This window comes from Anoplophora glabripennis, unplaced genomic scaffold, assembly GCF_000390285.2.
Source record: "Anoplophora glabripennis isolate ALB-LARVAE unplaced genomic scaffold, Agla_2.0 scaffold200, whole genome shotgun sequence".
Lineage (NCBI taxonomy): Eukaryota > Metazoa > Arthropoda > Insecta > Coleoptera > Cerambycidae > Anoplophora > Anoplophora glabripennis.
Window position 1 is genome coordinate 360,054 of NW_019426072.1, and position 12,464 is coordinate 372,517.

The window sequence follows — 12,464 nt, forward strand, 5'->3', positions numbered from 1 at the left end:
GTGTAATAATAATTTTGCTGCCACCAGTTAAAATATTATATTTTTACACATACATCACCAATTGCGCCCCATTCGATTGCCAGTGCCAGGTATCCGTCTCGTTTGCATTTCTCGCATACCCTTTCCATCACGGAATTCGCCATTGCATAGTTTGTTTGTCCAGCGTTGCCCCTTCCACCAACATAGGACGAAAATACAACAAAGTCTCTGTAAAATATACATATAACCGCAATAAATATTATTCAGACGAAATCACAATAACGTTACTTTAAATCAGGACAAATTGTTCTCGTAACGTCATCCAAGTGCCTCGTGGCGATAGCTTTGGGTTCGAAAGTAGCGGTAAATGATTTTTGTGTTTGATTTTCAAAAATCGCGTCTTCCAGTAACAGGGCTAAATTGAAAATAGCACAGATGCGACCTAGTCGGGAGCTTTCTTCAAGAAGTTGCTCACAACCCTCCCTTGTTGCCACAGGAGCGGTGGATATTTTGATGGTAACTCCGTATGACTCCCATAACCTATTTTAAAGAATAATTGGGTGTAAAGATTACCACTTCTTTAGAAAATCAAGTACAGACCGACACAAATAAGTTTGAACCTGACACAAATAGGCACTGGAGAAACAAGCTCCAGGTGTCCGCTATCCCAAATTGCTGTGCCTAGGTATGTCTTATTCCTTCAAACCGAATCAATCTTTGTCTGAGTCTAATGCAAACTTATTTGCGTCGGTGTACATATTGTTTATTTTTACTTTACTTTATGTGATTAAGCAAGTTTGAATATAGAAAGGGAAAGCTAAGAGTAACGGAGGAATGGTAAGGTTATTAAATAATGAGGATGAGAATACAAGATAATGAGGTGAGAAAAGCTGTGGTTCGAAATAAGCAATAAATAGGAAACACGGCGGAAAAGTATAAAAGTAAAGAAGAAAAAAAAGAAAAAGTATAATGAAACACTCGGAGAGAAATTATGAGATCATTTCAGTGAGTTACTAAATAGAATAACAGAGACCTATGATATAAGCGAGGATGAAGAACATGAAACAAATCAAAATGTAGAAGAAACTTCGACCTTAAGATAAGTGGAAGAAATAATTAGCAGTCTAAGAAACTATATAAATATAGAGGAAAAGCATTGTCTATGAGGATGCACTCTTTAGTAGAAAAAATATGGATTAAAGAAAAACAACCTATAGTTTGGAAAGAAGTAATATTTCTGTCGATCTATAACAAAGGTGATAAAACAGGATGTAAAAATTATAGGGGTACAGTTTTACTATATGAAAAAGTTTATGCATACAAAAACAAAAGTGATTAAGAAAATGGAAACAGAAATAAGAGATTACCGAAGCAGCTATCGGAAAGGTGGATTGGTAGTAGACCACATTTGTACTTTAAGAAACACACAAACAAAAAGTTGAAGTTACAAAAAAAAACAGGTTCTTTTCATAGATTTTAAACAATCTTGTAGTAGAATAAGAAGAAATAAATTGTATAAGACGTTGAGACAGTCAGCAACAGATGGAAAATTACTTAAGTTGATAAAAATTTACAGTTCAGAATTGAATAAGATGGAGAAACCTATTATCATCGTTACCATTCGGGGTATGTTATAAGAAAAGCTGATTTAAATAGAAACGGATTACTTTACCAAGAAGTTTTCAGCTCTTACAATTATTCACAAGTATTTTAAAAAAAATATCTGACGTTACCTAACTCTATAATGTTGATATCCGTTACTCATTCCTTTCCTTGACGTCAACACTAGCTTTCTGGCACCTCGCAGGACCAACCAATCAGCCAGTTCCAAACCGAAACCCCCTAAACCACCCACAATTATATACACTTTCTGGGGATCGCAATAATACCTGAAAATTTAAAATTATCGTCATTGTTCCTCATTAAACAAGTTCTTCGCCTACGTCTGCATACCTGGCTATGCCGCGCAAGCTGTGCTTAGGAGGCATTCCGACAAGGTGTTCTGCAGACTCTCGAACTTTGACCAACACTTTGCCCATATGTTTACCTGAGGCCATAAATCCAAATGCCTGTTCGATTTCGTCGCATTTGAAAATTTTCCTTTTTAAAGGGTTAACGCCCCCTTCCCTAATTAGTTTCTGGAACACCTTTCCAATTTCGCACTTTGTGGGTTCCTCGTATATTTGATCTAACATAACACCTTGAAAAGTAGCTTCCTTCATGAAAAGCAACAGGCTGAGGTGGTTGTTGCTCAACATGTCAAATTTTCCTATTTCCAGGAACCTGCCTCCTGTGGCAAGGCATCTCACTGATGCTACTAATTTGTCCTCTGCCAAGGAATTCAAGACCATATCAACGCCTCTGCCGTTCGACCCTTTGTGCACCATCTGTTCGAATGTCTCGTCATGAGAATTGCCAATATTTTCATCTAAAAATATAGAAATGTAACAAGGTAGTAAATCGTATACAAGATATCTGCTGTATAAATGCCATACGTTTAATATATTATATTATAGATGAAAATAAACAAAAGCCTAACAATCAGGTTACATAGGACAGTCTGTCGTTATCGAAATGAAGGATATTCAGTGAGTTCATTTAGCGTTCCTTATTCATATTCAGAAAGTATAGTAACAGTAAAACGCACATATCACTTGTTAGCGACCTGTGGACGCTTGTCAACTTACAGTCGTGTAATTTCAGACCCCTGATGTATCAGATCCATGTTCCCGTGCAGTTTTGCACATTCTGGGTTATGAGGTTACGAAGTTATGGTGCAATGAGATCACGTTTTCCAATCATTGATTACTCAAGCTGATTTGAAATCTCGAAAATCGCTTTCTAGAGAAGTGTCTCGATGCTAGGGTCAAAACACGAATTGACCCTGGAATTCTGACTCAACAAAACATTATAGGATAGACTAGTCTGGTCCACAGACTAACCCACTTTTTATGCTGTATGACCGTATACACTTTGCTTCCAAATTGCACAGAAAACATTTAGGTATATATTTTAAGTATCCTTGAAATAAATAAACTTAGAATTTATGCGGCACATAAGACTTTTGTGTTTATTTTGCAGTATTCTGTTACAACATATGGCACTTATACCGTGAATGTAAACCTGTCAGTTCCGGGTACGTTGTCTTAATGAAATCCCGCTTGGCAGAGTTGCCGACTGTAGTAAATATCTTGCATCCGTAATGAAGAGCGAGATTGATAGCAGCTTGGCCGACACCTCCAGTGCCAGAATGAATCAAAATGCTTTGGCCCTTCTTCATGCGGCCACACTGAAAGTAATATAAATTCAGAAAAATAATAGTTTATTTAAATAGGAGACTAAACCCACAGATACCGTTTGCATTGCATTTTAGGCATTAGCAACTCGTCAGTTCACCTGATTCTTTAAGAGTTTTATTATAATTACCATAATTAGGGCATAGATCGCGGTGGTATAGACTACGGGAACTGTGGCTGCTTCCTCCAGAGTCCAAGTATCGGGCACGCAATATATTTGAGACTTGTCAACTACCAGTAAGTTACTTAGACATCCTTTCGGGGAGATACCCATCACATGGCATCCCCTGAAAAAGAAGTACAAGGAGCTTTTAGTCCATATGCTTTTTTGAACAATTGCAATAAAGCAAGTGTAAAAGCAATATACACCAAGAAAAAATTGACATTGACAATTCAAGAGATAAATATCACTCAAAAAATCTATTTCTAGATACCAGTTTCGAAAATTTTCAGTTGGAAATTACCTCCTGTTCTTTCCAGAAAAATCAAATCCCAGAGGAAACCCTTGTTCCAGTCTATCGGATATTGAATCTATATTAATTTTTCCACTTGCAATCATAACATCTTTGAAATTTATGGAGGAATAGTATACCTAGATTAAAACGTTAAATTTTTAATATTGTGTTTGCAGTCTTTACTTACGTGTACCAACTCCTTCTCTGATTCCGGTATCGCATTGTGTTTAAGGGGACCCTGTATCCAACTTAAAGAGGACAAATCCCCTCTCGATGTAACATTCACAAAGCAGTGTTCGTTTTCTACAATATTCGAGCCCTCTAAGAGCAGATGCCTAAAAGTGCCCCATTGTCCGCCTTGATAAACGTTGATTGCCATGTTTTTCTTCAACTGACCACAGTTTGGTTTGAACTTTTCACTTTCATTCATAACAAAAACACATCTGACGTCCACGCTAGTCGATTCTTTCCTCAAAGAATTCACCAAGCCCAGAATTCCACTCGTTGGATTATTGGAATGAAGTATCAGATCCTCTTCCAAGTTCTTGCTCATGGCATCCTGCGTTTTCGCTAACCAAGGGAAGTTTTCCGAGGAATTTATTTCTATACATGCATGTGTTTTTCGCTGAGTGGACTTTTTCCGAAGAAGTAATATAGTTTCAGACGGTGTTTTGTGCATGGTTACAATTATAATGTCAGGATAAACGTCGCTTTTAATATTACAACAACGACTTTCACGGGACATGATGAAACCGTTTTCTTTTACAGCCGTGAAAGCTGACTTCATAACCTGCAACAGAATGGTATAATATTCATCACCATTTCATACATTGCTCTAACCTCAGGTCTTTGAATAACTTTGGAAGCGATCACAAGCACTGCGTTGCTTTCGGTTTCCAACTCTTTGTCTTCTACTTCTACGTCTACATCAAGATTATTTACACTCAGAATTTTAACAGAATGTTGTATTAGAGGCTCATCTCGTACAGCCGACTTTATAATAGGCGTTAAAAGCTCCGCTTTGTCATTTGAATATTCATCTACAAGCTCCACGGTTCTGAATTTACGTACCAACGAATTTTCTATGACTATTTGAACGTTTACTCTAACAGACTTGTGCAAATCTAATTCTGTGAAGTTGGGAACGAATTCACAGGTCTCCAATAAAGGCCGCTTTAAACTTTTCCTTCCTGCAATGGTACTAGTCGCAATTCCAGAAATGGTTATTCCTCCACATCTGATAACATTGTCATAAAATAATGAATAGAAGATATTTGGTAAAACCTACATTTTTTGATAGTTACAGTTTTGGATTTAGCAAATATTTTGATATGCAATATATAACAGTTTTCCTAACATAAAAAATTTAAAAATTACCGAGATGATCATTTTCTATAGGAAACCATGTATATATACTATAATATGCAGGACATAACTTTGAATGAGAGTAATTTTTATACAGGGCATATCTTTCACTTTCAGAAAGATACATATTATAAGTTTGTTTTCTCAAATTCCATCATGAAGGCAACATTTATTAACCTTCTTAGTAATTTTTCATACCCCGCTGCTGGACAAACTAGTGTGACCTCAAACAAACGGCGTGAGTTAGTCGCAGGGCATAGATACACACTTGGGAACTACGGTATGCACTATTACCAAAGGTCATAATTTAAAGAAAAGGTGGAGAATTTTATTAAAAAGCAAATTTCAACACCACCCTCCACAAGGAGCCCTATAAACGAAAATTTAATTATTTTAAATAAGATGAACCGTGAAACAGTACCTAACAAGTAATCTAACGGAAAACTCATAAATAAATAATTATAAATGAAATACATGAAAATAGCATATCAGCATATGACATACTTGAAATCTTGTAGGTAATCTTCTAGTACTGGCACCAGGATCTCCTTCTATGGCATTTAAAATTTCTGGCAATACGAACCAATCTAACAAACATTTTCATTTCGGTCCATGTCGGTTGGGATAAACCATTTGATATTGTCTTCTTGCAGAAGCATTGATTTCTCCTGACAAAAGTAAGGCTCTAAACATTTTTTCTCATATGTACTACACAAAAACTTGGAATTGAAAAAATAAAAGTAACTTATAAAGTTAGATAGATACTTAAAACTACACAAAGACACTTTAAAAGCACATTCTCGTAAACCATTAAACTGAAAACTGAAGTAAATGCAATAAAATGAAGCGGTGACGACATATTCGGTCGTTTTAAGCGTATATGTAGTCCAGCAAATATACATACACAACAGGTTATGTTAAATACTCCAGAGATACACCACAGGTGGATTTGCTGTGGTTTTGCTACATTAGATTCATACGATTTGTGCAGAGATATCTAGACTCCATTGCTCTTTGTAATGTTTCGGATCAAGATCGAAGTCTGCTTAAATTGTGGAGAGTGGTAATTTAGTTGTGGGTAAGGATTTGCGATTAGTATTCTAAGGAACACACACTATTACCCCTAAAAAATGAACTCCCATTTAAAGTTACGTCCTGCAAAGATCTGTCCTTACGTTATTTCTCCTGTGGTTATATCGCTGTAAACCGGCACAAGTGGAGCCGTCTCTTCAAGTGTTTCTCTTATCAAGTCACAATGAATGTCCGCAGCTATTTTCACTTGAGAGATAAATATGGGTACTTGCAACAATCTACTGTCGTTCTGTAAAATCTTGCATTGCATCACAATGTCCAAGAACGTAATCCAATTAACTTGCCACTTCACGTATGCCGTGGAAGCACTGAAGTCATATTCTTCAATCATGCGAAATTCTCCGCTGCAAAGAAAGTGAATGAATTTCATGTTAAGCATGAAAAAAATTTTAGTAACGTAAAAATAATGAAAAAAAAAATGGTAATTTACCTATAGTAATACCCTCTCAAGTGTAACTCTTTGTACACCTCCATTTTGCTCAACTTTTTACCATGGAATTCTGTCAAATCTGGGAAAGCAAAGTTCCAGGTCTTTTTTTCATCTTTCGGTAAAAAGTTTATAGTGCCGGTGACTACAGTGGAATTGCTTTCAACCACTTCGAATTCCCCGCTACTCAAGATGGACACTGTGAACACTACCCAGCCTTTTGTTGGCATACTGGTAGCCCTGAAGAATTTACAATTCCTCAGTGAGACTCGAAAAGCCTTCAGAGATACACCGTGCGCGATTGCGAAAGTTTCCCACACTAAGTACAGGTATCCCGTAGCAGGGAATAAAACTCTCCCTAAAATGTGAGTTAATATAATACATAAACAAGATCTTTTAAGTATGTTGTTATATTAAATACCATTCAAGAATGTGATATTATTCGTGAACTTCTCTCGAAAACTAAGTCTTATATTTGTAGAAACTATTTTCTTCAGTTTCATTTCACGTCTTACCTCCTATTACATGCCCAGCCCACTGAGGATCGGCCAAATCAATTCTGTAATGTTTGATTCCTTGTATCGTCTGCTTTACGTGGTCTAAATGAAACTGCGGTACGAACCATTCTGCAGAGTGATTCCACCTGATGTAGGGAGAGATCATGGGGGTGCCTCTGCTAACCGGGAAATCTACTCGTGGATACAGTTTGTGGACATGGGGATTGTAACCCTTAATATACAAGCTGCAATAAAGACGGTTAATATTTAAAGGCAACTCTTTACAGAAACTTCAGAACCTTCCAGAAACTCCACAAGATTATGACCACTGTTACCTCCAAAAAGAGAGATTATGGTAAGTTCTCTATTGTTACAAAGAGGAAAATCGCCTATTTTTAATACAGCACAGTTCGTTTTCATGTCATCGATGTCACTGTGACAATTTTTTGTCAAAGCTCTGATCAAACCAGCTGATTTAAACTGATTTTCCCACCTTGCACTTCCAGATAGTTCTTCTATTAGGCTTTTTAGAACTCCACCTAGAAAACATTTTTTAATTGCAGATCGACATATTTTATAAAGACGTTACCCTTTGAACAGTGGTCATTGTGATTTACATTTAGTGGTGTGTGACTTCTCTGAAAGAAAGTGTATTAGGTTTCTTGAACTCTGCTCGCTTTAATATGTTTTCATGCCTTGAGTGGTTGAAGTAACCTGGTATCATTTAAAATAACATGGTTTAAGGTACAAGCGCAAACGATCGTTTCGTCCAATGATAAAGCATTATTGTAATAAGCAGAAACTAACTCTCCAACAGAAGATCCAAAGCTGCCACTGCATTCGAGGTTTATTGAATTCAAAAGGTGTACCAGAGCAATTTGGACTGCTACTGGACCAAGTACTGGGATGGAATCTTTATCGGACATCTGCTTACCAAGGAGTACATTTGAAAGACTGATGTCCTTGTCTGTTAAATTATCTTGCGTTAAGATAGAGTCGTAAAACTTCGGCAAAATCATTAGTTGCCTGCCAATTTCGTACCAGTCATCTAATTCACCAAAGGCTAAATATAGATTATTGCCCTGTTCTGGGCAAAACGCAGATGTTTTCGAGAGTCCTTCACATTGTGACACTATAGTATATCCTCTGTATAGATGGTTTTGTATGTTCTTCCTACAAATTATCGTTATATTCTTATTTTTTTATAAAACGTTTTCACCGTTTTACCTGAACACTTCGTGCAATAACTTGATGTACTCGGCATCCATCCCGTTAGAGTCAATTTGATTTACTAATGCAGTAATAGCTTCTTCCGTCCTTCTGCTTACGCATACCAATCTGGGCAGGTTATCTTTAGATATAGACTTCCGCTTTAGATTCCTTCTCAATAATACATGAGCATTTGCACCACCAATACCAAAACTGTCGACAGCTGAAAAAAAATTAGTATACCCGAGAAATTTGTATATGAGTTTTGCAATATTATTACCCATTAAAGCATTTTCTTCTTCTATAGGGGTTTTGTCCACCACGACTTTCATTCTGCCCTCTACTAGCCCCCTGATTTCATTATTGGGTGTCTCGAAGTGGATATTCGGAGGAATACAACCACTTTCCATTGCCAGAACGCACTACAAGAATTAATTATTTGTCAATAAGTAACGTTTTATGCCGCACATACCTTTATAATGGAACAAAGACCCACAGTTGCCTCCGTGTGCCCCATATTGGATTTAAGGGATCCTATCAAAAGCGGTTTCTTCCGACCGCTAACGAGGATGCTATCGATAGCGTCACATTCTTGTGGGTCTCCTGCCTTCGTTCCTAGTTTGGTAACCAAAAATTTTAGCAGTAATCAATCTATGAATTTTTAGAGCTCTTTTACCTGTCCCGTGAGCTTCTAGGAAACTCAAACTGAACCTGTCTACGTCACAGTCCCTGTAAAAATCACTCAGCAGGTCCATTTGAGAATATTTGGACGGGAAGTGATTCCTTGTTCTTTGAACCCGTCACAGTTTGTTTTGGCATGGACTACTTGAGCATACGTCCTCTTTGAATCCTTTGCTTTTTGTAAAACCATTACCGCTATGCCTTCCGACCTAACATAGCCGTTCGCTCGCGTGTCAAAGGATTTACAACAGCCGTCCACACATAATGTCCCCAGCCTAAAATTTGTAATCTGCTGTAATACTAATATTTAAATCTGAAACCTCGATAATTAAATTGAGCAAAAGGCAAATCCCAAATTAAAAACATATTTCAACCTTAATGCCAATCTCGCAATAGTACCTACAGTAAAAATTGCAGTGTCATCAGCGGCTGCAAACATATATGAGTTTCTCCTACGATGGCGTTATCGATTTCTCTCAGTCTGATGGCTCTGTAAGCGTTTTCTAATGCATAACAAGAACTACTGCATGCCGAGTCCAAAACAACAGAGGGTCCTCTCAATTTTAAAAAATAACTAAGGCGATGTGCTATCATGGATCTTTCACATCTAAAAATTTCACAATTTAACGTACATTACTTAAATTGCCATTTTAATGTTTAAATTAAAATTAAAGCGTACCCAGCACTGCAAAGGTCTGTGGACTCAAATTGTCGTAGTACCAGGCTTTGTCGTTTTCGTTGGAATAGACACCGACATACACACCAGTCCTGGTCCCCTCTAGCTCTGAGGGGTGCAGACTTACATCGAGGATAGCCTCTACGGCTTTTTCATGGAAAATTCGAGCCATCGGATCCATTGAGTGGCCCTGTCTTTCACGGACACCTAAAACGAAAGTGGGTAAGCCTTATGTAGGTTGTGACAATGTACCTATTAGTTCTTCACAACCACACTTTCTTGTTTTTCAATATCACGGTCACACGTCAAGGGCCCTAGCCGGCGGGGCCCATCCAGGACAAAAGGAGATCCCACAAAGCGCCTGCACCGGCCGCATTTGCTGTTGGGGTAGACGACGGATAGGGTCCACTTACGAAGGCTGTCCAGGCCTACACGAGATGAGGCAGGATAAAGAGGGATAATCCCCCTCGATCCCAAATCATTGAGGCCAATTTCTAGCCGGTCACACGTCGTACCATGGATTTAATATTATTCTATATTAGATCTATGCGTCGTATCTAACACCTAACCTAAACTACTAAACTAGAATAACCTGTAATCCCCCCTCCCCCCCCCACCCCAAAAAAATAATCCAATAATGTCATCTTTCTCATTTCGGTAAGTTGCTGACTGCGTGACCTTTTTGTTTAGAATTAAACGAAAATGTGTTTAGGTTTTGACATTTTACATCGGTAAGTCGCTGATTGCTTGAGGTTTTTTTTTGCCTCCATAGAGCTCGCAGCCCTGGGTCCACAAAGCAAAAATCTTACCTACGCCCATGCTCCGGGATATGCCTAAGAATCATTTTTATTTTTTCCACTTCAACACCCTGTATCTCGAAAACTATGCGTTTATATGTAAAATTGTTCGTGACTATATTCCCCTTCCCCATTAATTTTCGTCGCAGAATCTAGTGGAAAAAACATGAACAACAAAAAACGAAGAACTTCAAGCAACATGAAGAAAAAGGAACTACAAAACGACAAGATACAGCCATAGAACGACGAACAGTGATATAACAGTTACTATTTATGTTAGCGAATAGCGCATCAGACAATGATATACAGAGTGTTGTAAACTTGGGGGGGGGGACCCCCCCAAGCTAGCCACCCCCGACTAGTATGAAATAAAATCAGCATAAAAAAAATCTTAATGAACATAAAAATTAGGTTAAATAATGCCCAGAAATAAATTTAAAATAATTCGTGCTACCTACTTTTATTTGAAACATTTTTTTTATATTATAGATGTTATTATAGTTACCAGTCTGAAGTAAGACTCGTCAATATTATTATCGTAAAAAAATATTCTATCATCAAATATGACATAAGGGGTGTTGCTGCTTTTTTTATTTCACATCTATAATTAGAACGAAGATAACGATATAGCGCCGATTTAAATTTTGAACATTCTATATATATTGATATCTGCAGCGAAAATCTGCGCCTGCGCTTCCATGTTCCCGATAAATTTTATCGGTAAACTCTACCCTCCAAATCAGTGTATTACACCCTCCCTCCCCTGAAGCTGCTTTGATGTGTACCACACTCTCGATTACGTATAAGTGATTTGTTCACATTTTTGGCGGAAATTAAATATTTTTGTGTACATAGAAACTTTCTAAAAGCGAATAATCGTGATATGTGACAAAGTTTAATCAGTGTTTTAATATAACTGTCAGCTCGCTAACGCTCATTTAAAAAGTATTTTATTTTATTTCACTTGCGATTTGACTACATCTTTAATGTAAGTAAAACTTAATATACATATTTATACAGGGTGTCCCGTTTATACTTCTTTAAACTCTGGGTGAGTTTCTCTTGGAAAAACAGTGAGAGTAGTTTATCTACCGTTTTTTTCTCATTAATGTTGAGTTTCCGAAAAACAGGGTGTTAAATTTGTTACTTTAAAAAAGGTTTTTCTTAATTTTCTTCAAATGGACTAAAGATAAAAATGTCGAAATTTATACGCGAAAAAATATCAACTGCCTTAAGAAAATTGCGCAAATCATTTTATTCCTAAATCAGTAGCGTGGATACGGGTAGTTTGAGGGATATAATTGAAGGAAAAATATGTTCAAAATCAAAATTTCTTAAATATTCAGAAGTAAATTTTAAAATGTTAACATCAACATTTCATTATAATTCGACAACATAAATTTTAACCCGCTAAATGGTGTCAAAGTTGGCGATTTTCCCAATACCTCTAAAACGCTTTGTTCGAATACAATAAAATTTGACATGTTACAATAACAGAAATAATTTCGTTTACTGAAACGGTAAAATTACCTTCATGCCTAAGCAGATTTGTTTAGATATATATTTTTTATTTCTTTAGTTCTTAAGATATAAAGATGAGAACTCATTCAAGATTTTTCTTGTTTTTTGTATTTCTTATGGTCATCACAACTGTAATAGTTTTTGACCAAAAAAAATATTTGTTTCCATCTTCATCTGCACTGGATATTAAAATGAAAATTAGTAGGTGGTTGTCCAGATAATCGCTTTTTTGTGCTTTGTTGACTCAATGTAAATATGCAATTTAAGAGAAAAATAAATACAATATTTTTCTCTCCCCTTTTGAAGGAGCATAAATCCGTAAGACGAAACGGAGTTTTTTTTATATGAAAAACACCTCCCCTGCTAGGGCAAACTAGGGTTTGCAACTAAGATTGTATTTAAATTTTCCTACAGTCATGCCAAAAAGACAGATTTTAAAATTTAAAGTCAAAACTGACTATTTACATTG

The 12,464-nt window shown here is 36.7% G+C and overlaps 1 protein-coding gene across 1 annotated transcript; it reads right to left on the reverse strand.

The window, feature by feature from the left end:
• Window positions 1–35: 35 nt before the first annotated feature.
• Window positions 36–9,075, reverse strand: LOC108907685 (fatty acid synthase-like). Its single transcript, XM_023457260.1, has 17 exons — window positions 8,997–9,075; window positions 8,793–8,935; window positions 8,601–8,742; window positions 8,339–8,543; window positions 7,919–8,284; window positions 7,130–7,356; window positions 6,618–6,972; window positions 6,271–6,531; window positions 4,571–4,967; window positions 3,918–4,520; window positions 3,740–3,867; window positions 3,406–3,562; window positions 3,103–3,268; window positions 1,933–2,407; window positions 1,713–1,868; window positions 268–519; window positions 36–207 (listed from the first exon to the last, which is right to left on the reverse strand). The coding sequence occupies exons 1-17, from the start codon at window positions 9,073–9,075 to the stop codon at window positions 36–38; spliced, it is 4,284 nt and encodes a 1,427-aa protein (XP_023313028.1).
• Between the last annotated feature and the right edge of the window lie 3,389 nt (window positions 9,076–12,464).